The 23,392-nt window shown below is 43.2% G+C and overlaps 1 protein-coding gene across 1 annotated transcript; it reads right to left on the reverse strand.

The window, feature by feature from the left end:
- Positions 1-382: 382 nt before the first annotated feature.
- On the reverse strand, positions 383-22,458 carry asrgl1 (asparaginase and isoaspartyl peptidase 1). Its single transcript, XM_029752768.1, has 7 exons — positions 22,315-22,458; positions 21,417-21,605; positions 15,937-16,079; positions 15,376-15,530; positions 15,075-15,196; positions 991-1,101; positions 383-857 (listed from the first exon to the last, which is right to left on the reverse strand). The coding sequence occupies exons 2-7, from the start codon at positions 21,601-21,603 to the stop codon at positions 643-645; spliced, it is 933 nt and encodes a 310-aa protein (XP_029608628.1). The 5' UTR covers positions 21,604-21,605; positions 22,315-22,458; the 3' UTR covers positions 383-642.
- Positions 22,459-23,392: the final 934 nt, after the last annotated feature.

A 23,392-nucleotide genomic window follows, 5' to 3' on the forward strand; every position in this document is an offset into this window, starting at 1 on the left:
GGATTTTTGGTCAATTTTCAAACCAGAAAAGGGGAAGGACAGAAGACTGGCAGAGGACACCACTTCAGACTGATTTAAACCGGAATTTGTGAACCGACTACACCCCTACACCCCCTGAGATAAGGAGATCCGACAGAAACCAACCAAAGCAAATTGATGTAAAATAACCTTTAGACAATCTTGATATTCTGCACCATCTAGTGGAGTAAACCGAGTGGCACATGACCTTTGCCAGCAGGCCACAGTACATGTAAGGGACACACACTCCACGTGTCAACTTTGTGTGTGTAACTCTCTGCTAGTATTTATGCATGACATGAACAATCATGGCTGTTAAGGACTCCAAATGAGGCACTGAAAACTCCTCAGAAAGGACAGCCTGTTTGTTTTTAAAACACGCTTTATTCCTTCATAGTTACATTTGGCAGTTGATCAACACTTTCCAAACACTGGCTCTAGATATGAGCATTGATCTGAGGATTAGACAGAATTGAAATAATACTGATTGCTAAAAACAAAGTTATGGTAAGAGTCTAGTGGACGGAACATTTTCAATTCAGTGCTTTCTATGGATTGTTTACCTATGCTTGTTAGTAGGGTTTCTTTTAGACTCTCTCTCAACACAAACGTGAGGTGTGTATGTTAGTAGGGGTCATCTATGTTCTGTGTGAAGTGTTCTCCAGCGTACAGGCCATAGTGGAGTGTTTGTTGCTGGGCTGCAGCCCAGGCCATCTGCAAGCTGCTGAAGCGAGCAGACCATTCACCCTGGGGGTCTACCACCACCACTCCCCCCAGACCCCCCACCCTCTCCTTCATATAGGCCAGGGCCTCGTCTGCTGCTGCCTCCGCGCTGCACCCTGCAGGGGACACATACCAGGGAGGGAGGATGAATGGATAGATGAGGTTATAAATGGATGGAGTTACTGAAGATTGCATGTCAATCATCAGTTTATCAATCAATCGTTTTTTTTCATAAATTGTGTGTGTTACCTTGCTCCATGTGGAACAGGATGAGTCTAGCCAGAGTGACCTTCATGATGGCTTCACCATGGCCCGTGGGGGACACCGCTCCAACCCTGTTATCAGCATAACCCCCACACCCTGAAACACATACACACTGCTTTTCACACACTATAAGAGGGAAACATCTGCTACATGTATTGACTTTCATGTGGTCTTAAAGCCCGTTGGAATACTTAAAATCAGTCTTCCGTAATGAATTACCAATCTGACAAATGGATTGGTAGAAGTGGGGTGGAAACCTTAGCCAGGCTATCAAGGCTAGAATAGTTGTAACATGCCTGGTTGTCTGAGGCTGCAGTTTCCACTTTGAGCAACTAGATGGCGAGGTAAACAATAGAATAGACTACATTTACAGAATGCTCTTTACAGGCACCAAAAATAAAAGTTGAAAACAAACTGAGTATAAAAAAAATGCCCTGCACATTTAAGGGTATTTTATTGACAAGCCAGTCAGCCAATCACATCTTTGGGGCTCTCCCCTTGGGTGTCAGGTCTTTCCAAAAAAAGAGAGGGGAAAATAATGTAATATGTCAACATATTGTGACAAGGAATCTATATGGAAAATACATTGTATTTGAAAAAAGTAATCAACGTAAACTGTTGTTTTGAGAAAATTGAAATTTCAACCACAGAATTATGATACCAATGTTCAACATAGACAAACCTTGTATACAATGTTGAATTTGTACCTTTGAAACAATGTCAGGTCTTCAACACACCATTAGAAGAAAAAAAACAACAGTAGGCTGGGCAGCACCTCCTACTGGAGAGTTGATCTACAACTATTCATTTGGTATCCTATCCAGGGTTTTTACCAAGCCCTGCTTAGCTTTTATATTTCTAACTGACTACTACCAATGTGCCATCAGTGAGAATAATTATTGAGAGATCTCTTAATAACTAAATACTGTATATTAACGGTTGCATCGAAGTCATTCCAAAGGGTAAATGAAATGCAACAATACATCAATGATGCTATTTAGGCCTACATAGCATTTGCAAAGTCATCAACAGCTATTGTTTCAAATCAACCCAGGGTTCAGCTAAAAATAGACAAATTACCAAAGCTTGAAACCCTAGGCCTGATTTCAAATGTAATCTTCAAGTTAATAATTAATACATTGCTCAAAAAATAAAGGGAACACTTAAACAACACAATGTAACTCCAAGTCAATCACACTTCTGTGAAATCAAACTGTCCACTTAGGAAGCAACACTGATTGACAATAAATTTCACATGCTATTGTGCAAATGGAATAGACAACAGGTGGAAATTATAGGCAATTAGCAACTCACCCCCAATAAAGGAGTGGTTCTGCAGGTGGTGACCACAGACCACTTCTCAGTTCCTATGCTTCCTGCCTGATGTTTTGGTCACTTTTGAATGCTGGCGGTGCTTTCACTCTAGTGGTAGCATGAGACGAAGTCTACAACCCACACAAGTGGCTCAGGTAGTGCAGCTCATCCAGGATGGCACATCAATGCGAGCTGTGGCAAGAAGGTTTGCTGTGTCTGTCAGCGTAGTGCCCAGAGCATGGAGGCGCTACCAGGAGACAGGCCAGTACATCAGGAGATGTGGAGGAGGCCAACAACCCAGCAGCAGGACCGCTACCTCCGCCTTTGTGCAAGGAGGAGCAGGAGGAGCACTGCCAGAGCCCTGCAAAATGACCTCCAGCAGGCCCTCCGGTTTGGCGGTGGGTCAGTCATGGTGTGGGGTGGCATTTCTTTGGGAGGCCGCACAGCCCTCCATGTGCTCGCCAGAGGTAGCCTGACTGCCATTAGGTACCGAGATGAGATCCTCAGACCCCTTGTGAGACCATATGCTGGTGCGGTTGGCCCTGGGTTCGTCCTAATGCAAGACAATGCTAGACCTCATGTGGCTGGAGTGTGTCAGCAGTTGCTGCAAGAGGAAGGCATTGACGCTATGGACTGGCCCGCCCGTTCCCCAGACCTGAATCCAATTGAGCACACCTGGGACATCATGTCTCGCTCCATCCACCAACGCCACGTTGCACCACAGACTCTCCAGGAGTTGGCGGATGCTTTAGTCCAGGTCTGGGAGGAGATCCCTCAGGAGACCATCCGCCACCTCATCAGGAGCACGCCCAGGCGTTGTAGGGAGGTCATACAGGCACGTGGAGGCCACACACACTACTGAGCCTCATTTTGACTTGTTTTAAGGACATTACATCAAAGTTGGATCAGCCTGTAGTGTGGTTTTCCACTTTAATTTTGAGTGTGACTCCAAATCCAGACCTCCATGGGTTGATTAATTGGATTTCCATTGATTATTTTTGTGTGATTTTGTTGTCAGCACATTCAACTATGTAAAGAAAAAAGTATTTAATAAGATTATTTCATTCATTCAGATCTAGGATGTGTTATTTTAGTGTTCCCTTTATTTTTTTGAGTAGTGTATGTTGGATTTAAATCAACATCTCAACCAAAAATCCAAGTTAAAGAATAGGACTAAATCAAATCAAACTTTATTTAAAAGGGAATTTAAAGTTTGATTAGATTAAGTCCTATTCTTTAACTTTGGTTTTGGTTGAGATGGAGACGTGAATCCAACATATCGCTGCAGCTGTACATAGTCCATCTGTAAATTGCCCACCCAATCTACCTACCTCATCCCCATACTGTTTTTATTTTATTTACTTTTCTGCTCTTTTGCAAACCAGTATTTCTCCTTGCACATCATCATATGCTCATTTATCACTCCAGTGTTAAAACGATAACCGGGATCAACAGCCAGCGAAAAAATCAGAGCGCCATGTTCAAAATCAAATCTAATCATTTCTGTTTCTCAAACATAGGACTATTTTACACCATTTTATAGATACACTTCTCCTGAATCGAACCACGTTGTCCGATTTCAAAAAGGCTTTACAGCGAAAGCAAAACATTAGATTATGTTAGGAGAGTACATCGACAAAAACAACCACACAGCCATTTTCCTAGCAACTAGCATGCATCACAAATACCCATAACACAGCTAAATGCAGCACTAACCTTTGACGATCTTCATCAGATGACACTCCTAGGACATCATGTTACCCAATACATGCATTTTTTGTTCGATAAAGTTCATATTTATATATAAAAACAGCATTTTACATCGGCGCGTGACGTTCAGAAAACATTTTCCCTCAAATACTGCCGGTGAATCAGCGCCACAATTTACAAAAATACTTGTCATAAACATTGATACAAAATTAAACTGTCATTCAAAGAATTATAGATGAACATCTCCTTTATGCAAACGCTATGAAAGATTTCAAAAAAGCTTCACGAGGAAAGCACTCTTTGCAATAATCTGAGTACTGAGCTCAGAAAAATACACTAGGCTATTCAGATAGCCGCCATCTTGGAGTCATCTAAAATCATACATTGCATTAGAAATATTCCCTTACCTTTAATCATCTTCATCAGAAGGCACTTCCAGGAATCCCAGGTCCACAACAAATGTTGTTTTGTTCGATAAAGTCCATAATTTATGTCCAAATAACTCCTTGTTGTTCGTGCGTCCAGTAAGCTACTCCAAGTGTAGAAAGCGTGCGGACGATGTCGCAACGATAAGTTAAAAAAAGTTGTATTTACGTTTGTTCAAACATGTCAAACGTTGTAAAACATCAATCTTTAGGGCCTTCAGAACGTGAAGATTCAATAATATTTCAACCGGACGGTTCCTGTGTCTTGAAAAAGGTTTTGGAACGGGAGGATCCACCCTCCTGAACACGCTCCAAGAAGTGATGTCACCCCCTGCCTCAACAACTTCCCCTCCTTGTCATTCGGGTTCTGTTCATCGTAACAGCTTCAAACAACTTTGTAAAGACTGTCGACATCTAGTGGAAGCCGTAGGAAGTGCACAATTATTACTACGTCACTGTGTATTCAATAGGAAACGACTTGGAGAGCCCATGCATCCAGATTTCCACTTCCTGGTAGGATTTCTCTCAGGTTTTTGCTTGCCATGAGTTCTGTTATACTCACAGACACCATTCAAACGATTTTAGAAACTTCAGAGTGTTTTCTATTCAAATCTACTAATAATATGCATATCCTAGCTTCTGAGTTTGAGTAGGAGGCAGTTTAATATGGGCACATATTTTTTCCGAAATTGTCAATACTGCCCCCTATCCTTAAGGAGCTGTAAGAGGTTTAATCTGCTAAATTGTAATTATTCGCTCCTATGGCCTATTTATTGCCTACCTCCTCATGCCTTTTGCACACACTGTATATAGACTTTTTTTCCTACTGTGTCATTGGCTTGTTTATTGTTTACACCATGTGTAACTCTGTGTTGTTGTCTGTGTCACACTGCTTTGCTTTATCTTAGCCAGGTCGCTAAGACAGACTAAGTCAGTGGCACAAAATCTATATATCTCCTTCATATGTTTATATTTGGTTCCGGTACACTTTTACAATACAGTAAATAGACGATTAACTGGTCGACAAGTTAACAAATTCTATGTTGGATTCACATCTCCAACTAAACCAAAAATACAATTTAAAGAATAGGAATATTTAACATGTTTTAACCTGTTGGGGCTAGGACGCAGTATTTGCACGGCCGGATAAAAAAACGTACCCGATTTAAACTGGTTACTACTCTTGCCCAGAAATAAGAATATGCATATAATTAGTAGATTTGGATAGAAAACACTAACGTTTCTAAAACTGTTTGAATGGTGTCTGTGAGTATAACAGAACTCATATGGCAGGCCAAAACCTGAGAAGATTCCATACAGGAAGTGCCCTGTCTGACAATTTGTTCTACTTCTGTGGCATCTCTATCGAAAATACAGCATCTCTGCTGTAACGTGAGATTTCCTAAGGCTTCCATTGGCTCTCAGAAGGCGCCAGAAAGTGGAATGACATCTCTCCAGTCTCTGGGCAAAAAACAGCAGAAGATTTTGTGAGTGGTCAGGCTGAGAACAGTGACACTGGAGATGCGTGTTCATGTGAATTCTCCATGTTTTTCTTTCAGCCTTTGAATGAATACAACGTCGTCCGGTTGGAATATTATCGCTATTTTACGAGAAAAATAGCATAAAAATTTATTTTAAACAGCGTTTGACATGCTTCGAAGTACAGTAATGGAATATTTAGACATTTGTCACGAAATGCGCTCGCGCGTCACCCTTCGGATACTGACCTGAACGCACGAACAAAACGGCGCTATTTGAATATAACTATGGATTATTTGAAACCAAAACAACATTTGTTGTTGAAGTAGAAGTCCTGGGAGTGCATTCTGACGAAGAACAGCAAAGGTAATCAAATTTTTCTTATAGTAAATCTGAGTTTGGTGAGGGCCAAACTTGGTGGGTGTCAAATTAGCTAGCCGTGATGGCCGGGCTATGCACTCAGAATATAGCAAAATGTGCTTTCGCCGAAAAGCTATTTTAAAATCTGACACCGCGATTGCATAAAGGAGTTCTGTATCTATAATTCTTAAAATAATTATGTATTTTGGGAACGTTAATCGTGAGTAATTTAGTAAATTCACCGGAAGTTTGTGGTGGGTATGCTAGTTCTGAACATCACATGCTAATGTAAAAAGCTGGCTTTTGATATAAATATGAACTTGATTGAACAAAACATGCATGTATTGTATAACATAATGCCCTAGGAGTGTCATCTAATGACGATCATCAAAGGTTAGTGTTGCATTTAGCTGTGGTTTTGGTTGTGACATATATGCTTGCTTTGAAAATGGCTGTGTGATTATTTTTGGCAGGGTACTCTGCTGACATAATCTAATGTTTTGCTTTCGCTGTAAAGCCTTTTTGAAATCGGACAATGTGGTTAGATTAACGAGAGTCTTGTCTTTAAAATGGTGTAAAATGGTAATATGTTTGAGAAATTGAAGTTATAGCATTTTTGAGGTATTTGTATTTCGCGCCACACGATTCCACTGGCTGTTGACTACGTCCCACCTTGCCCAGGGAGGTTAATCAAAATGTTTTAATAAAGTAGGTCCACTATTGCTCTAATTGATTAATACAGCCGCCATTTACAAAGGTTAATTTAGGAGAGATGTGAATACAGCACTAATTTAGCTTTTATAAAAAAGTAAAAAAGGTAAGGATGCCACCCAGTGTTCTCACTATCGCCCCCTTTGATAAACACAGATATTAAACGGTTTTCCAAAATTATGTTGTGATGGAAATTCTCTTTGTGTGTATCAGATCGTATGTTTAGCACAATGCTGCTTTGTAATAACCTGTCTTGGTTGGGTTCATGCGAGTGACGGATTGACTACACAAAGGAGTAAACCAGTATCACTCATAAGCAATTTGTCAGTACGCCCAGAACATTGTTCTGGGAACTAAAAGAAGTAATGCAATATCTCAGTTTCAAGGTAAGAAGCCTGGTGTGTTATCAGTCAGTCACATGTAGGAACCAACCATGCTTATATGATTTGTTTGTGTAGCAGTATAATAGGACTGAAAGAGAACCTCCCCTTTGGAGTTTCATCAGGCTTTTATTGAGTTAGTGAACCTCTCTGGTCATGATAATAAAGATTGCTTCATTTACTGTGATTTGAGTCCTTAGTGGTGAATTTCCACGACATTGTCGTCCCGTTTCGACACTTACTTACCAAAATTGGTCCACAAGGGCCAAAGCTGGATTGTTAAAAAGTGCTTATACTCGGGTAACCTCCGTCCACTATTACATATCTTAGATGCTTCATCAGAAACAACAGCTCCTTGGGCTGGATTCTCTCCATGCAGAAAAAGGTTTAAATAGACGAGAATGGTCATACAGTGCCTTCGGAAAGTATTCAGACCCCTTGACTTTTCCACATTTTGTTATGTTTTAGACATTTTTGCAAATGTATTAAATAAAAACAGAAATACCTTATTTTACATAAGTATTCAGCCCCTTTGCAATGAGACTCAAAATTGAACTCAATTGAACTCCTGTTTCCCTTGATTATCCTTGAGATGTTTCTACAACTTGACTGGAGTCCACCTGTGGTAAATTCAATTTATTGGACATGATTTGGAAAGGCACACACCTGTCTATTTAAGGTCCCACAGTTGACGGTGCACATCAGAGCAAAAACCAAGCCACGAGGTCGAAGGAATTGTCCGTAGAGCTCAGAGTCAGGATTGTGACGAGGCACAGATCTGTCTGTAGCATTGAAGGTCCCTAAGAACACAGTGGCCTCCATCATTCTTAAATGGAAGAAGTTTGGAACCACCAAAACTCTTCCTAAAGCTGGCCGCCTGGCCAAACTGCGCAATCAGGGGAGAAGGGCCTTGGTCAGGGAGGTGACAAAGAACCTGATGGTAACTCTGACAGAGCTCTAGAGTTCCTTTGTGGAGATGAGAGAACCTTCAAGAAGGAAAAACATCTCTGTAGCACTCCATCAATCAGGCCTTCATGGTAGAATGGCCAGACGGAAGCCACTCCTCAGTAAAAGGCACATGACAACCCGCTTGGAGCTTTCCAAAAGGCACCTAATGACTAAGACCATGAGAAACAAGATTCTCTGGTCTGATAAAACCAAGATTTAACTTTTTGGCCTGAATGCCAAGCATCACATCTGGAGGAAACCTGGCACCATCCCTACGGTGGAGCATGGTGGCAGCATCATGCTGTGGGGATGTTTTTCAGCGACAGGGAGACTAGTCAGGATCGAAGCAAAGATGAACGGAGCAAAGTACAGAGAGATCCTTGATGAAAAACTGCTCCAGATCAATCAGGACCTCAGACTGGGGCGAATGTTCACCTTCAAACAGTACAACGACCCTAAGCACAGAGCCAAGACAATGCAGGAGTGGCTTCGGGACAAGTCTCTGAATGTCCTTGAGTGGCCCAGACAGAGCCTGGAATTGAACCCAATCGAACATCTCTGGAGATACCTGTACAGCAACGCTCCGCATCCAACCTGACAGAGCTTGAGAGGATCTGTAGAGAAGAATGGGAGAAACTCCCCAAATACAGGTGTACCAAGCATGTAGCGTCATACCCAAGAAGACTCGATGCTGTAATAGCTGCCAAAGGTGTTTCAACAAAGTACTGAGTAAAGGGTGTGAATACTTATTAAATGTGATATTTCAGTTTGTTTTATTTTATATAAATTAGCAAACACTTCTAAAAACCTGTTTTTGCTTCGTCGTTATGGGGTATTGTGTGTAGATTGATGAGGGGAATTTTTTTTTAATCCATTTTAGAATAAGGCTGTAACGTAACAAAATGTGGAAAAAGTCAAGGGGTCTGAATAGTTTCTGAAGGCACTGTATCTCTGGTCTGTCTTGGAACATATGGGAATTGGCGCCAATTTCATTAATATGATAAAAATAATATATGCCAATCCCTAGCCATAGTTCTAACAGGCAATATCCGCTCTGCTCCTTTCAGAGTCACTAGAAATAGCAGACAAGGCGATCCAATCTCGCCTGTGCTAATCGTATTATCCATGCAACACCTGGCTGAGGCAATTCGCCAATCAAAGGAAATAACACCAATTTCCATCAAATCCACTGATCACTTCATCTCATTGTACACAGATGATATTTTACTATATCTAGACAATGCATCTCAATCGCTCCCAAACGCATTGATGACCATAGATTAATTTGACAGATTTTGATCAAGCTGAATTTAACCAAATCAGCACTACTGCCTGTCAACACCCAATAGAAGACTCCATCTCTACCAGTGGTGGTCAGTCACCTTATTTGTATTACAGCATATTGGATGACTGACATTCATATTCCATTCACCCACTTCAATGTAACAGCGATAGGTTTAGGCTACTACATGATACTCAAATTCTCCCTATACCCATCGTGAGGTTGCTACAACCTAACCTATGAATAAAAGTTTACAACGTAGGTGCACACAGGTCGAGAGACACATTTGAGTGTGTCTCTCTACGCAGACATGCAGAGATGCGATTCGCCACCTGGTTATCAGAAGGGGGAAAGGAGAAGATTAATTGTGTGTCATCTGCATAGCAATGATAGGAGAGACCATGTGAGGATATGACAGAGCCAAGTGACTTGGTGTATAGCGAGAATAGGAGAGGGCCTAGAACTGAACCCTGGGGGACACCAGTGGTGAGAGCACGTGGTGCGGAGACGGATTCTCGCCACGCCACCTGGTAGGAGCGACCTGTCAGGTAGGACGCAATCCAAGAGTGAGCCTCGCCGGAGATGCCCAACTCGGAGAGGGTGGAGAGGAGGATCTGATGGTTCACAGTATCAAAGGCAGCAGATAGGTCTAGAAGGATGAGAGCAGAGGAGAGAGAGTTAGCTTTAGCAGTGCGGAGAGCCTCCGTGACACAGAGAAGAGCAGTCTCAGTTGAATGACCACTCTTGAAACCTGACTGATTTGGATCAAGAAGGTCATTCTGAGAGAGATAGCAAGAGAGCTGGCCAAGGACGGCACGCTCAAGACTTTTGGAGAGAAAAGAAAGAAGGGATACTGGTTTGTAGTTGTTGACATCAGTGGGATCGAGTGTAGGTTTTTTGAGAAGGGGTGCAACTCTCGCTCTCTTGAAGACGGAAGGGACGTAGCCAGCGGTCAAGGATGAGTTGATGAGCGAGATGAGAAGGTCTCCGGAAATGGTCTGAAGAAGAGAGGAGGGGAAAGGGTCAAGCGGGCAAGGTTGTTGGGAGGCCGGCCATCACAAGTCGCAAGATTTCATCTGGAGAGAGAGGGGAGAAAGAGGTCAAAGCATAGGGTAGGGCAACGTGAGCAGGACCAGCGGTGTCGTTTGACTTAACAAACGAGGATCGAATGTCGTCAACCTTCTTTTCAAAATGGTTGACAAAGTCATCCGCAGAGAGGGAGGGAGGGGGGAGGAGGATTCAGGAGGGAGGAGAAGGTGGCAAAGAGCTTCCTAGGGTTAGAGGCAGATGCTTGGAATTTAGAGTGGTAGAAAGTGGCTTTAGCAGCAGAAACAGAGGAAGAAAATGTAGAGAGGAGGGAGTGAAAAGATGCCAGGTCCGCAGGGAGACTAGTTTTCCTCCATTTCCGCTCGGCTGCCCGGAGCCCTGTTTTGTGAGCTCGCAATGAGTCGTCAAGCCACGGAGCAGGAGGGGAGGACCGAGCCGGCCGGGAGTATAGGGGACATAGAGAGTCAAAGGATGCAGAAAGGGAGGAGAGGAGGGTTGAGGAAGCAGAATCAGGAGATTGGTTGGAGAAGGATGAGCAGAGGGAAGAGATGATAGGATGGAAGAGGAGAGAGTAGCAGGAGAGAGAGAGCGAAGGTTGTGATGGCGCAATACCATTTGAGTAGGGGCAGAGTGAGTAGTGTTGGAGGAGAGCGAGAGGGAAAAGGATACAAGGTAGTGGTCGGAGACTTGGAGGGGAGTTGCAGTGAGATTAGTAGAAGAACAGCATCTAGTAAAGATGAGGTCAAGCGTATTGCCTGCCTTGTGAGTAGGGGGGATGGTGAGAGGGTGAGGTCAAAAGAGGAGAGGAGTGGAAAGAAGGAGGCAGAGAGAAATGAGTCAAAGGTAGACGTAGGGAGGTTAAAGTCACCCAGAACTGTGAGGGGTGAGCCATCCTCAGGAAAGGAACTTATAAAGGCGTCAAGCTCATTGATGAACTCTCCAAGGGAACCTGGAGGGCGATAAATGATAAGGATGTTAAGCTTGAATGGGCTAGTGACTGTGACAGCATGGAATTCAAATGAGGAGATAGACAGATGGGTCAGGGGAGAAAGAGAGAATGTCCACTTGGGAGAGACGAGGATTCCAGTGCCACCACCCAGCTGACCAGATGCTCTCGGGGTATGCGAGAACACGTGGTCAGACGAGGAGTGAGCAGTAGGAGTAGCAGTGTTTTCTGTGGTAATCCATGTTTCCGTCTGCGCCAAGAAGTCGAGGGACTGGAGGGTTGCATAGGCTGAGATGAACTCTGCCTTGTTGGCCGCAGACCGGCAGTTCCAGAGGCTGCCGGAGACCTGGAATTCCCCGTGGGTCGTGCGCGCTGGGACCACCACGTTAGAGTGGCAGCGGCCACGCGGCGTGAGGCGTTTGTGTGGCCTGTGCAGAGAGGAGAGAACAGGGATAGACAGACACATAGTTGACAGGCTACAGGAGAGGCTACGCTAATGCAAAGGAGATTGGAATGAAAATGAACTAAACAACTGGGGAAGCGAGAGCGCAGGGCCTCCCTCACTAACCATTCACTGAAACACTCATATAACTTTTCCATCTTCCACTTTAGAAATATAATTGATGTAAACTACAGTGGTTCAATGTTTCCAGGAATAGGCTCAAACTTAGTTTATTCAGCTAGATAACTTGGTACAGTTTTCTTCCGTGAAACCCACCCAGTGCACCGTGTCCTATGACGCGGTAGCTAACTAGCATGCTAGCATCCAATAACACACGGTTAGCACCAATACACAATGTCAGCACCAATACTTGGTTACAACAAACTACAAATGGATCATACGTGTCCGTGTCTAGTTCCTTTCATAACGCAGAAGTGATTAAACGTTGACTAGCTAACACAAAGTCAGTCCTGCTAGCTACACAAGTGGACTACACGTCTCGAAAGTTCAGAAAGTTAAGCTTACGTTGCAAAAATCTTATTGACTAAAAAATGATAAAGTACTGCAAGCTGCTAGAGTTGGCTAGCTAGCAATGGCTGCGTTTACCTTTATCTTTGATACAAAGACAACTATGTAGCTAGCTAACATTACACTAATCAAAACGTTCCATTGTAATGTAATGAAATATTACCCGCGGAGCGAAGTACAGCACGACTACTCATCATCTGGCAGTCCGACCGATGAATCTGGTCTTGGCGGATGCCAGGAGAACGCTACCTGCCCCAATGCATAGTACAACTGTAAAGTTTGGTGGAGGAAGAATAATGGTTTGGGGCTGTTTTTCATGGTTTGTGCTAGGCCCCTTAGTTCCAGTGAAGGGAAATATTAATGCTACACCATATAATGACATTCTAGACGATTCTGTGCTTCCAACTTTGTGGCAACAGTTTGGGAAGGCCCTTTCCTGTTCCAGCATGACAATGCCGCAGTGCACAAAACGAGTTCCATACAGAAATGGTTTGTCGAGATTGGTGTGGAAGAACTTGACTGGCCTGCACAGAGCCCTGAACTCAACCCCATCGAACACCTTTGGGATGAATTGGAACGCCAACTGCGGAGGAGGAGGCTATTATAGCAGCAATGCCCATGATTTTGGAATGAGACGAGCAGGTGTCCACATACTTTTGGTCATGTAGTGTATATAAACAACTTTTGGAAAGCACCATATTCTGAGCTATCCGTTAAAGTATGGTCGACATATCTAATTGAATCTGAACAACCCTTTAACTGGAATACAATATGGAAAAATATGACCTTGGCATCCCATAATCCGAAACATCAATTTATGGATTTTAAGTTTGTTCACAGACTGTATTTAACACAGAGGAAACGTTTTACGATAAAATTGGCCCCAACTCCCAACTGTTCAGTGTGTTCCCTAAATCAGGTAGGCACATTCCAAGGGGAGTCCCCTGCAGTTAAATGCTTCTGGGGCAAAGTTACAAAATGTATTTAAAAGTGCATTATTTTATACTGTATATTCAATGCTTTGCATCTAGTGTGTTACTTAACGATGATAGCCCCTTGAATCTCAATCTGAGAAGATTACTGCTGACAGGCAGCATTGCTGCAAAATAAACAGGCGCGTAGATGGGAAATGGGGGGGGGGGGGGAATGGGTTGGGGTTATCTTTGTATGCATTTGTTTGTTTTTTTGTACATGTAACTTGTCTGAGATTTTTTTTTCTTTGAATGTAATCTCAACTGCAATCCAGGTCATTTGGTGGTGCTATTATATGGAGTTTAGTGATAACACATTAAGATGTAATATTTGACATTGCATTCTTATTTGAACTTTGTTGCGCTTTTAAAAATGGTTGAAAGTGCAGTGATACCACATATTTAGATGACAACTAAACCAAAATCTGACATTGTTCTTCCATTGGAATTTGGTTGTGCTTTTAAATGGTTGAAAGCAAAGTGATACCACATTGGCAATTCAATCTTCTGGTTGTCTTATTGAGAGGGTGAACAAAGGTTGACATCTCATTGATCACTGCTCAACCAAATATTGCCCACATGTCCACGTTGAAATTACGTGATGTGAAGGGCCTACAGGAGTATGAGATGTCCTAGTCAAGTTAATGTGTGCCTCAGTTCAACTGTGAGTATTGTTTCTTTGTTGTGCCAACTTATTTATACTACTATGTTTGAAGTTCATGCATGCTTCCTACCTTTGTAATGGACCATATGTCCTAAATAACATTTGTTATAAAAGGTCATGTTAACGGACATTCTCATAGAACAGAACGTATAAGGTCTCCTAAACCTGTGTTAACCTCAGAACTTATTTTTGGCATTTATCCCAAAACCTGGTTCTTACCAGACAACCTGTGGTGGGTTACCAACTCTACACTCAGCACTCAGTATATAGCAGGTGAGGGCTCAGAACGTTTCCAGGTAGCCCTTACATTTGTAAACTAGTGATCTATGAAACTCTTGACAGCGATTCACTTCTAAAGGCATGTCAGTGAATGGGGATATTTGGGTGAATTGCATAGCTGATCATTGATTGTTTACCAGCATCACTGATTAACATGAGAACATTTCTCACCATGAGACTCCACTTACCACTTCTTCAATTACATGCAAGTAATAGATTGTTTAACCCCTGTTCTGTGTATGTGTGTAAATGTATGTGCATATGTTGTGTACGTACTGTATGCCTGTGCCTCTGCACTTTTATGAAACAATCTATGAGTGTGAGGTAGCAGTGTGTGTTGTTCAGACTGCTGGCTGTAATAATCTCCATAATTAAACATTAACCCAGCAGGTCGTTAGTGTGTGGCTCCACACCACCACACATTCCTCCACGTCTCAGAGGTCAGGGTTCACCAAGGCACTCAGCTTTCTGGATCACTGTTAAAGCTGCAGATCTCTTCCTCATTTCTCCACTCCTTGCTTTCTGTCTCCTACTTCCTCTCCACATCTCTTTACCTCATATGACATAACATCAGATGTCTCACCGATACATGCTGTGTCCCCCACCCTGCCCTCCATCTTGTTCAGCATGCCACCGGTGGAGGTGGCACAGGCTATGTTCCCCTCTGCATCCACCGCCACCGCCCCTACCGTACCCATCTTCCCCCTGTGACAGACATACTTCAATTAAAAATGTCATTAACATCTATCATGCAATATTATCATACCATGCTATGTTCTATCAGGTCCCACTATCATACATCTCATCATGTTACAATCCATTTCAATATCTAGCTAATGTATTCAACTCTATGGTATGAAATATCATGTCATGCTTTATCTTACATCTGGCACTCCACCGGGTTGGCATCAGCTGCCAGGTTCTTCTTCCAGCGCATACGGGCATACTCTGTGATCAGTGATTCCTCTGGCACCTCGGGTACACCCATCGCCCGGGCAAACTGACTGGCACCCTCTCCAGTCAGACACAGATGGCTCGTCTGCAATGGGTAACGGGCTCATTCAATGGGGAACAATGTTCAAGATGTAGAGAATATACTGTACCTCACTTGCTTACGCGTGAGAGAGCGCTGTGGGAAAGTGCGCTGGGTTTCAAAAAACAGATGAAGCAACACCTGACGGCACAATGCCTCTCCCCTATTTGACCTAGTTTGAGTGTATGCATTGATATGTAGGCTACGTGTGCTTAGATTTAAAAATCATTTGATGTAGTTCTGTCCTTGTCTATTAATATTCTGTACTGTCATTATCATGTTTCATGTGGACCCCAGGAAGAGTAGATGCTGCTTTTGCAACAGCTAATGGGGATCCTAATAAAATACCAAACACCCTGAACTGCTGTATGATCAACACTTTGTCTAAGCAAATTGTGTGTGTGCACAGTACCTTGTCCATGACCAGTCTGGCCAGTTGGACAGGGTTGGCCACTTTTCTGACCGCAGAGACAGCTCCGCTGGCCAGATATCTCCCGTCCATCACGATGGCGTCCATCTCCACCTCGCCCTTAATGTTCAACACCGAGCCTAGCCCTGATGCATGCAGAGATACAAGAGGACTCAGAGACATGTCTTCAGATTATGGCGCCAACAGAGATGGCAGCATCGCGACTAGCTCTTAAGCAACTCTGCAGTATTTTGTTTGTTTATGTACCATCTTTTATTTTATTAGCTCAGGAATTGTTGTGTCATTACATACAGCCGGGAAGAACTATTGGATATTAGAGCGGCGGTAACTCACCAGAACTACCATCATTATGACCAAGATTATGACTTCCCTGGAGCAGATCCCTTGTTTACTCTCCCAAGAGCAATCAAACTTATTCCAGAGGTAGACCCAAAACAACGCCGGCGAAGGAGAGGTACTCGAGGCGGTCTTCTAGTCCGACTCAGGAAGCGTGCACACCATCCACCGCTCCCCAGTATTTTACTCGCTAATGTCCAATCTCTGGATAATAAAATATGCAAACTGGAAACCACATATCCTGAGGCTGCATTTATTGTAGCTGGGGATTTTAACAAAGCAAATTTGAGGAAAAGGCTCCCTAAATTCTATCAACATATTGATTGCTGTAATCGCGCTGCTAAAACCCTCGACCATTGCTATACTACATTCCAGAATGCATATAAGGCCATCCCCCGCACTCCATTCGGCAAATTGGACCACGATTCCATCTTGCTCCTCCCCTCCTATAGGCAGAAACTCAAACAGGAAGCACCCGTGGTGAGGACTATTCAGCGCTGGTCTGACCAATCGGAATCCACGCTTCAAGAATGTTTTGACCACGCGGACTGGGATAAGTTCAGAGTAGCTTCAGAAAATAATATCGGCACATATGGTGAATGAGTTTATCAGGAAGTGCATAAGACATGTTATATCCACTGTTACTATTAAAACCTACCCCAACCAGAAACCGTGGATAAATGGGAGCATTCGTGCAAAACTGAAAGCACGAACCATTGCATTTAACCAGGGCAAGAAGACTGGGAATGTGGAAGAATACACACAGTGTAGTTATTCCCTACGCAAAGCAATCAAACAGGCTAAACGTCGGTATAGGGACAAAGTTGAGTCCCAGTTCAACGGCTCCGACACCAGACGTATGTGGCAGGGTCTACAGGCAATCACAGATTATAAAAGGAAAACCAGCCACGTCGCGGACAACGACGTCTTGCTTCCGGACAGGCTGAACACCTTCTTCGCTCACTTTGAGGATAATACAGTGCCACCGACACGACCCGCTACCAAGGACTGTGGGTTCTCCTTAGCCGTGGCCGACGTAAGACATTTAAGCATGTTAACCCTCACAAGGCTGCTGGCCCAGACGGCATCCCTAGCCGCGTCCTCAGAGCATGCACAGACCAGCTGGCTGGTGTACCGAGAGATCCACAGACAATGCAATCGCCACAACACTGCACACTGCCCTATCCCATTTGGACAAGAGGCATACCTATGTAAGAATGTTGTTCATTGACTATAGCTAAGCATTCAACACCATAGTACCCTCCAAGCTCATCATCAAGCTCGAGGCTCTGGGTCTGAAGCCCACCCTGTACAACTGGGTCCTGGACTTCCTGACGGGTCGCCCCCAGGTGGTGAAGGTAGTAAACAACACATCTTCGCTGATCCTCAACACCGGGGCCTCACAAGGGACAGTGCTCAGCCCCCTCCTGTACTCCCTGTTCACCCATGACTGCGTGGCCAAGCACACCTCCAACTCAATCCTCAAGTTTGCAGACGACACAAAAGTGGTAGGCTTGATTACCAACAATGATGAGACAGCCTACAAGGAGGAGGTGAGGGCTCTGGGAGTGTGGTGCCAGAAAAATAACCTCTCACTCAATGTCAACAAAACTAAGATGATCATGGGCTTCAGGAAACAGCAGAGGGAGCACCCCCTTATCCACATCGATGGGACCGCAGTGAAGATGGTGGAAAGCTTCAAGTTCCTCGGCATACACATCACTGACAAACTGAAATGGTCCACCCACACAGACAGTGTGGTGAAGAAGGCGCAACAACGTCTCTACAACTTTAGGTGGCTGAAGAAATTTGGCTTAACACCTAAAACACTCAAACTTTTACAGATGCACAATTGAGAGCATCCTGTCGGGCTGTATCACAACCGCCAACTCTCCAGAGGGTGGTACGGTCTGCCCAACGCATTACCGGGGGCAAACTTCCCGCCCTCCTGGACACCTACAGCACCCGATGCCAAAGGGTGGCCAAAAAGATCATCAAGGACATGAACCACCCGAGCCACTGCCTGTTTACCCCGCTATCATCCAGAAGGTGAGGTCAGTACAGGTGCATCAAAGCTGGTACGGAGAGACTGAAAAACAGTTTCTATCTCAAGGCCATCAGATTGTTAAACAGCCCTCACTAGCACATCAGAGGTGGCTGCCTATAGACATAGATTAGGAATACCTGACCACATTTAGAAATGGATCACTAGCCACTTTAATAATGTTCCATATCGAGCATTACTCATCTCATATGTATGAACTACACTCCACACTATTCTACGTTATCTTAGTGCCTTTTAAAATTGTGTTTACATATTGCATCACCCATTTCATATACTGTATTCTATACTACACCACTGACTGTTAAACAGCCATCTCCAGCACATCAGTCTGTTACATCTGGAGTATTCTCTTGTCTTATCCGGTGTCCTGTGTGAATTTAAATATGCTCTCTCTAATTCTCTCTTTTTTTCTTTCTCTCGGAGGTCCTGAGCCCTAGGACCATGCCTCGGGACTACCTGGCATGATGACTCCTTGCTGTCCCCAGTCCACCTGTCCATGCTGCTGCTCCAGTTCCCACTGTTCTGCATGCGGCTACGGAACCCTGACCTGTTTACCGGACGTGCTTGTTGCACCCTCGACAACTACAATGATTATTATTATTTGACCATGCTGGTCATTTATGGACATTTTAACATCTTGACCATGTTCTGTTATAATATCCACCCGGCACAGCCAGAAGAGGACTGGCCACCCCTCATAGCCTGGTTCCTCTCTAGGTTTCTTCCTAAGTATTTGGCCTTTCTAGGGAGTTTTTCCTAGGGAGTTTTTCCTAGCCACCGTGCTTCTTTCACATGCATTGCTTGCTGTTTGGGGTTTTAGGCTGGGTTTCTGTACAGCACTTTGAGATTTCAGCTGATATACAAAGGGCTATATAATTAAATTTGATTTGATTTTGATTTGATTTGATCAGAGGCTGCTGCCTATAGACAGAGTAGGAATCCGTGGCCACTAAGGAAATTAAACACTAGCCACTGTAATAATGTCTCCGTATCTTGCATTACTCATCTCATATGTATAAACTGTACTCTTAGTCACTTTAATTGTTTGTAAATATTGCATCACCCAGCTCATATGTATACAGTTGAAGTCGGAAGTTTACATACACCATAGCCAAATACATTTCAACTCAGTTTTTCATAATTCCTGACATTTAATCCTAGTAAATATTCCCTGTTTTAGGTCAGTTAAGATTATCATTTTATTTTAAGAATGTGAAATATCAAAATAATAGTAGAGAGATAGATTTATTTCAGCTTTTATTTCTTTCATCACATTCCCACTGGGTCAGAAGTTTACATACACTCAATTAGTATTTGGTAGCATTGCCTTTTAATTGTTTAACTTGGGTCGAACATTTCGGGTAGCCTTCCACAAGCTTCCCACTATAAGTTGGGTGAATTTTGGCCCATTCCTCCTGACAGAGCTGATGTAACCGAGTCATGTTTGTAGGCCTCCTTGCTCGCACACGCTTTTTCAGTTGAGGTTAGGGCTTTGTGATGGCCACTCTAATACCTTGACTTTGTTGTCCTTAAGCCATTTGTCCACAACTTTGGAAGTATGCTCGAGGTCATTGTCCATTTGGAAGACCCATTTGCAACCATGCTTTAACTTCCTGACTGATGTCTTGAGATGTTGCTTCAATATATCCACATAATTTTCCTTCCACATGATGCGATGTATTTTGTGAAGTGCACCAGTCCCTCCTGCAGCAAAGCACCCCCACAACATGATGCTACCACCCCCATGCTTCATGGTTGGGATGGTGTTCTTCGGCTTGCAAGCCTCCCCCTTTTTCCTCCAAACATAATGATGGTCATTATGGCCAACAGTTCTATTTTTGTTTCATCAGACCAGAGGACATTTCTCCAGAAAGTATGATCTTTGTCCCCATGTGCAGTTGCAAACTGTAGTCTGGCTTTTTTAATGGCGGTTTGGAGCAGTGGCTTCTTCCTTGCTGAACGGCCTTTCAGGTTATGTCGATATAGGACTCGTTTTACTGTGGACATAAATACTTTTCTACCCGTTTCCTCCAGCATCTTCACAAGGTCCTTTGCTGTTGTTCTGGGATTGATTTGCAGTTTTTGCAACAAAGTACGTTCATCTCTAGGAGACAGAACGCGTCTCCTTCCTGAGCGGTATGACGGCTGCGTGGTCCCATGGTGTTTATACTTACTATTGTTTGTACAGATGAACGTGGTACCTTCAGGCGTTTGGAAATTGCCCCCAAGGATGAACCAGACTTGTGGAGGTCTACAATTGTTTTTCTGAAGTCTTGGCTGATTTCTTTTGATTTTCCCAAGATGTCAAGCAAAGAGGCACTGAGTTTGAAGGTAGGCCTTGAAATACATCCACAGGTACACCTCCAATTGACTCAAATGATGTCAATTAGCCTATCAGAAGCTTCTAAAGCCATGACATAATTTTCTGGAATTTTCCAAGCTGTCAACTTAGTCAACTTAGTGTATGTAAACTTCTGACCCACTGGAATTGTGATACAGCGAATTATAAGTTAAATAATCTGTCTGTAAACAATTGTTGGAAAAATTACTTGCGTCATGCAACTATAGTTTGTTAACAAGAAATTTGTGGAGTGGTTGAAAAATGAGTTTCAATGACTCCAACTTAAGTGTATGTAAACTTCCGACTTCAACTGTATACTGTACTCTATACTATGCCACTATCTTAGTCCAATGCCACTCTGACATATATGTATATCCATTCTTTACTTAGATTTATGTGTATTTTGAGTATATGTTGTGAAACTGTTAGATATTACTGCACTGTTGGAGCTAGAAGCGCACACATTTCACTACACCTGCAATAACATCTGCTAAACACGTGTATGTGACCAATAAAATGTGATATTCTTTATCAACCTTTATCCAGGTTAGTGTCATTAACAGTAAAATCTGGTAGCACTTCATTTTATGGTACTGTTCCTACTGGTATTTACAACAACAACAAAGTACAAGATAAATGAATCATTATTTGGTAATTCCATGTTAATATTGTGACCTGGCTAGGAAAGACTCCAGGCCCTAGTCATGGGTGTGTGTTTACCTGCGTTGTAGTGGTGGTCATTCTCCAGAAGAGTGACGGCCTCCACCACAGCATCCATGGCACTGCCCTGCCCCTGGAGTTTGGAGTATCCCCCCCTGACTGCAGCCCGGACCCCAGCACAAGACAGCTGCACACGCTTTTTAGGGATGTGCCCCGCTCCCCCATGGACCACCAACACAGGCAACATGTCTGCCAGAGAGGCCCGGGAGAGAGAGGTGATAAGACAGTTACAGCGATTTAAAGAGGTTATACTAAAGAGGTTTGTGTTACACATGGGCCCATGGGGATGGCCACATTGATATTTAAACTATCTTGAAATGGAGGTGTCCTGATTTGCCCAGTGTCTAATAATAAGGACATCCTGGGTAGATTTACTAGTCACCACCAAAAAACCTGATTAAAACCATTGTTGGGTTAGAGTTGAGCAGGAACAAAAGCCAGCACTGTAGCTCATCACGACCAAGCAGTGGCCATTGGTGTACATCATACTCCCCATTGTGCCAGACTGCCAGTTGTTTTGTTTGGTCAGGAAAAACTCCTGGCCCGTGCACACTTAATAATAGTTTCCACAGGTCCATCCATTAGCATTGAAAGGGCTCTTACGTTTGATATTATAGTGTAGCCTACTCGATATAATTTAAACCAGTTGTCAGCACAATTTGTGCAAAGGAATAATTGAAAGAATCCGAAAAGAATGAAGTTGGACTTTAATCTTAGACACGACCAAATGCATTCATGCAGCGCCGCACAAATGAATATAGCAATGGACACGCATCAGAATGTGTGAAAAATAACACTATTCGATGTTGACATAATATACATTTGTATACACATGGAGATAGTATGCACTGATCATTTTTGCTGAGCAATTCTTCTACTGTTTATATTTCTTTCTTACCAGATAATCGGTCGACGTTCAGGTCTCGACACCAGCGCTGTTATTAACATATGTACTAGTCTTCCGTCACCAGCACTTCCTCTTCTTCGATGAGGTTTAACGGCGCTTGGCAACCAATGAATGTTGCATCCCTGCCACCTACTAGACTGGAGTAAAACTCCCTTATACTTTGCTTGAAAATATAAATAAATAAGCAAATACCCTACCATCTAACACTACACTCACAAACAAATAAAAATAACACCACCTACTCCACTATTTAAATATATTTAGTCCTAGCATAGGCCAACACACCCTGCAACTCTTCTGATGTCAAGTCTCGCACACCCAAATACCTCTATGCAGCTGCCACCACAACCTCTACTTTCTGTGACTTACGTTCCATCCCTGCAGTACAGTTGATAACCATTGCTATAAATGCTAAAAATCCAATCTTACTAAAACATATATCACTTGTTGGCCCATCCCTCTGTACTGATACAGATCTACTGTACCCTTAACCCATCTTCCTCTACTTTCTTCACTGCCTCAACATATGACAACTTCTGCACTACTCTAACCCTGGAAACCTCAACCTGCCTCTCTCGCACAGGATATTTCTGATTCCCAGCCCAATGAGCTCCTCTACAATTAACACATACCACTACTTTCCCCAATACTACACATTCCTTTGTCTCATGCCCTTCTGCACACTTCTCACACCTAGGAACCCCTCTCCTGTACACTGCTGCTACATGCCCATAAGCTTGACACCTGAAACAACGTAATGTGTTCGGCAGAAAAGCTCGTACAGAATAACTTATATATCCTAACATCACTTTGTCGGGCAAAGAATCAACATCAAAACAAAAAAAAACAGACATAGAATCTAAATTCTTCTTCTTATTATTAATGTTCATTATTAGGGCTTTTGCTTGGAACAACAATGTGTATCTTATGTTGTTTTTAAAATGCTACCATGTGTTGCAAGGAAGCATTGTGTAAACCTAAATAAGAAACAGACAAATGTTTCATTTTCAATCATCCCAGGTTACAGCGAAACTACTTAGCCTATGCAGCACCCCTAAATATTGCACAT

Source organism: Salmo trutta, chromosome 5 (genome assembly GCF_901001165.1).
Source record: "Salmo trutta chromosome 5, fSalTru1.1, whole genome shotgun sequence".
Taxonomy (NCBI): Eukaryota; Metazoa; Chordata; class Actinopteri; order Salmoniformes; family Salmonidae; genus Salmo; species Salmo trutta.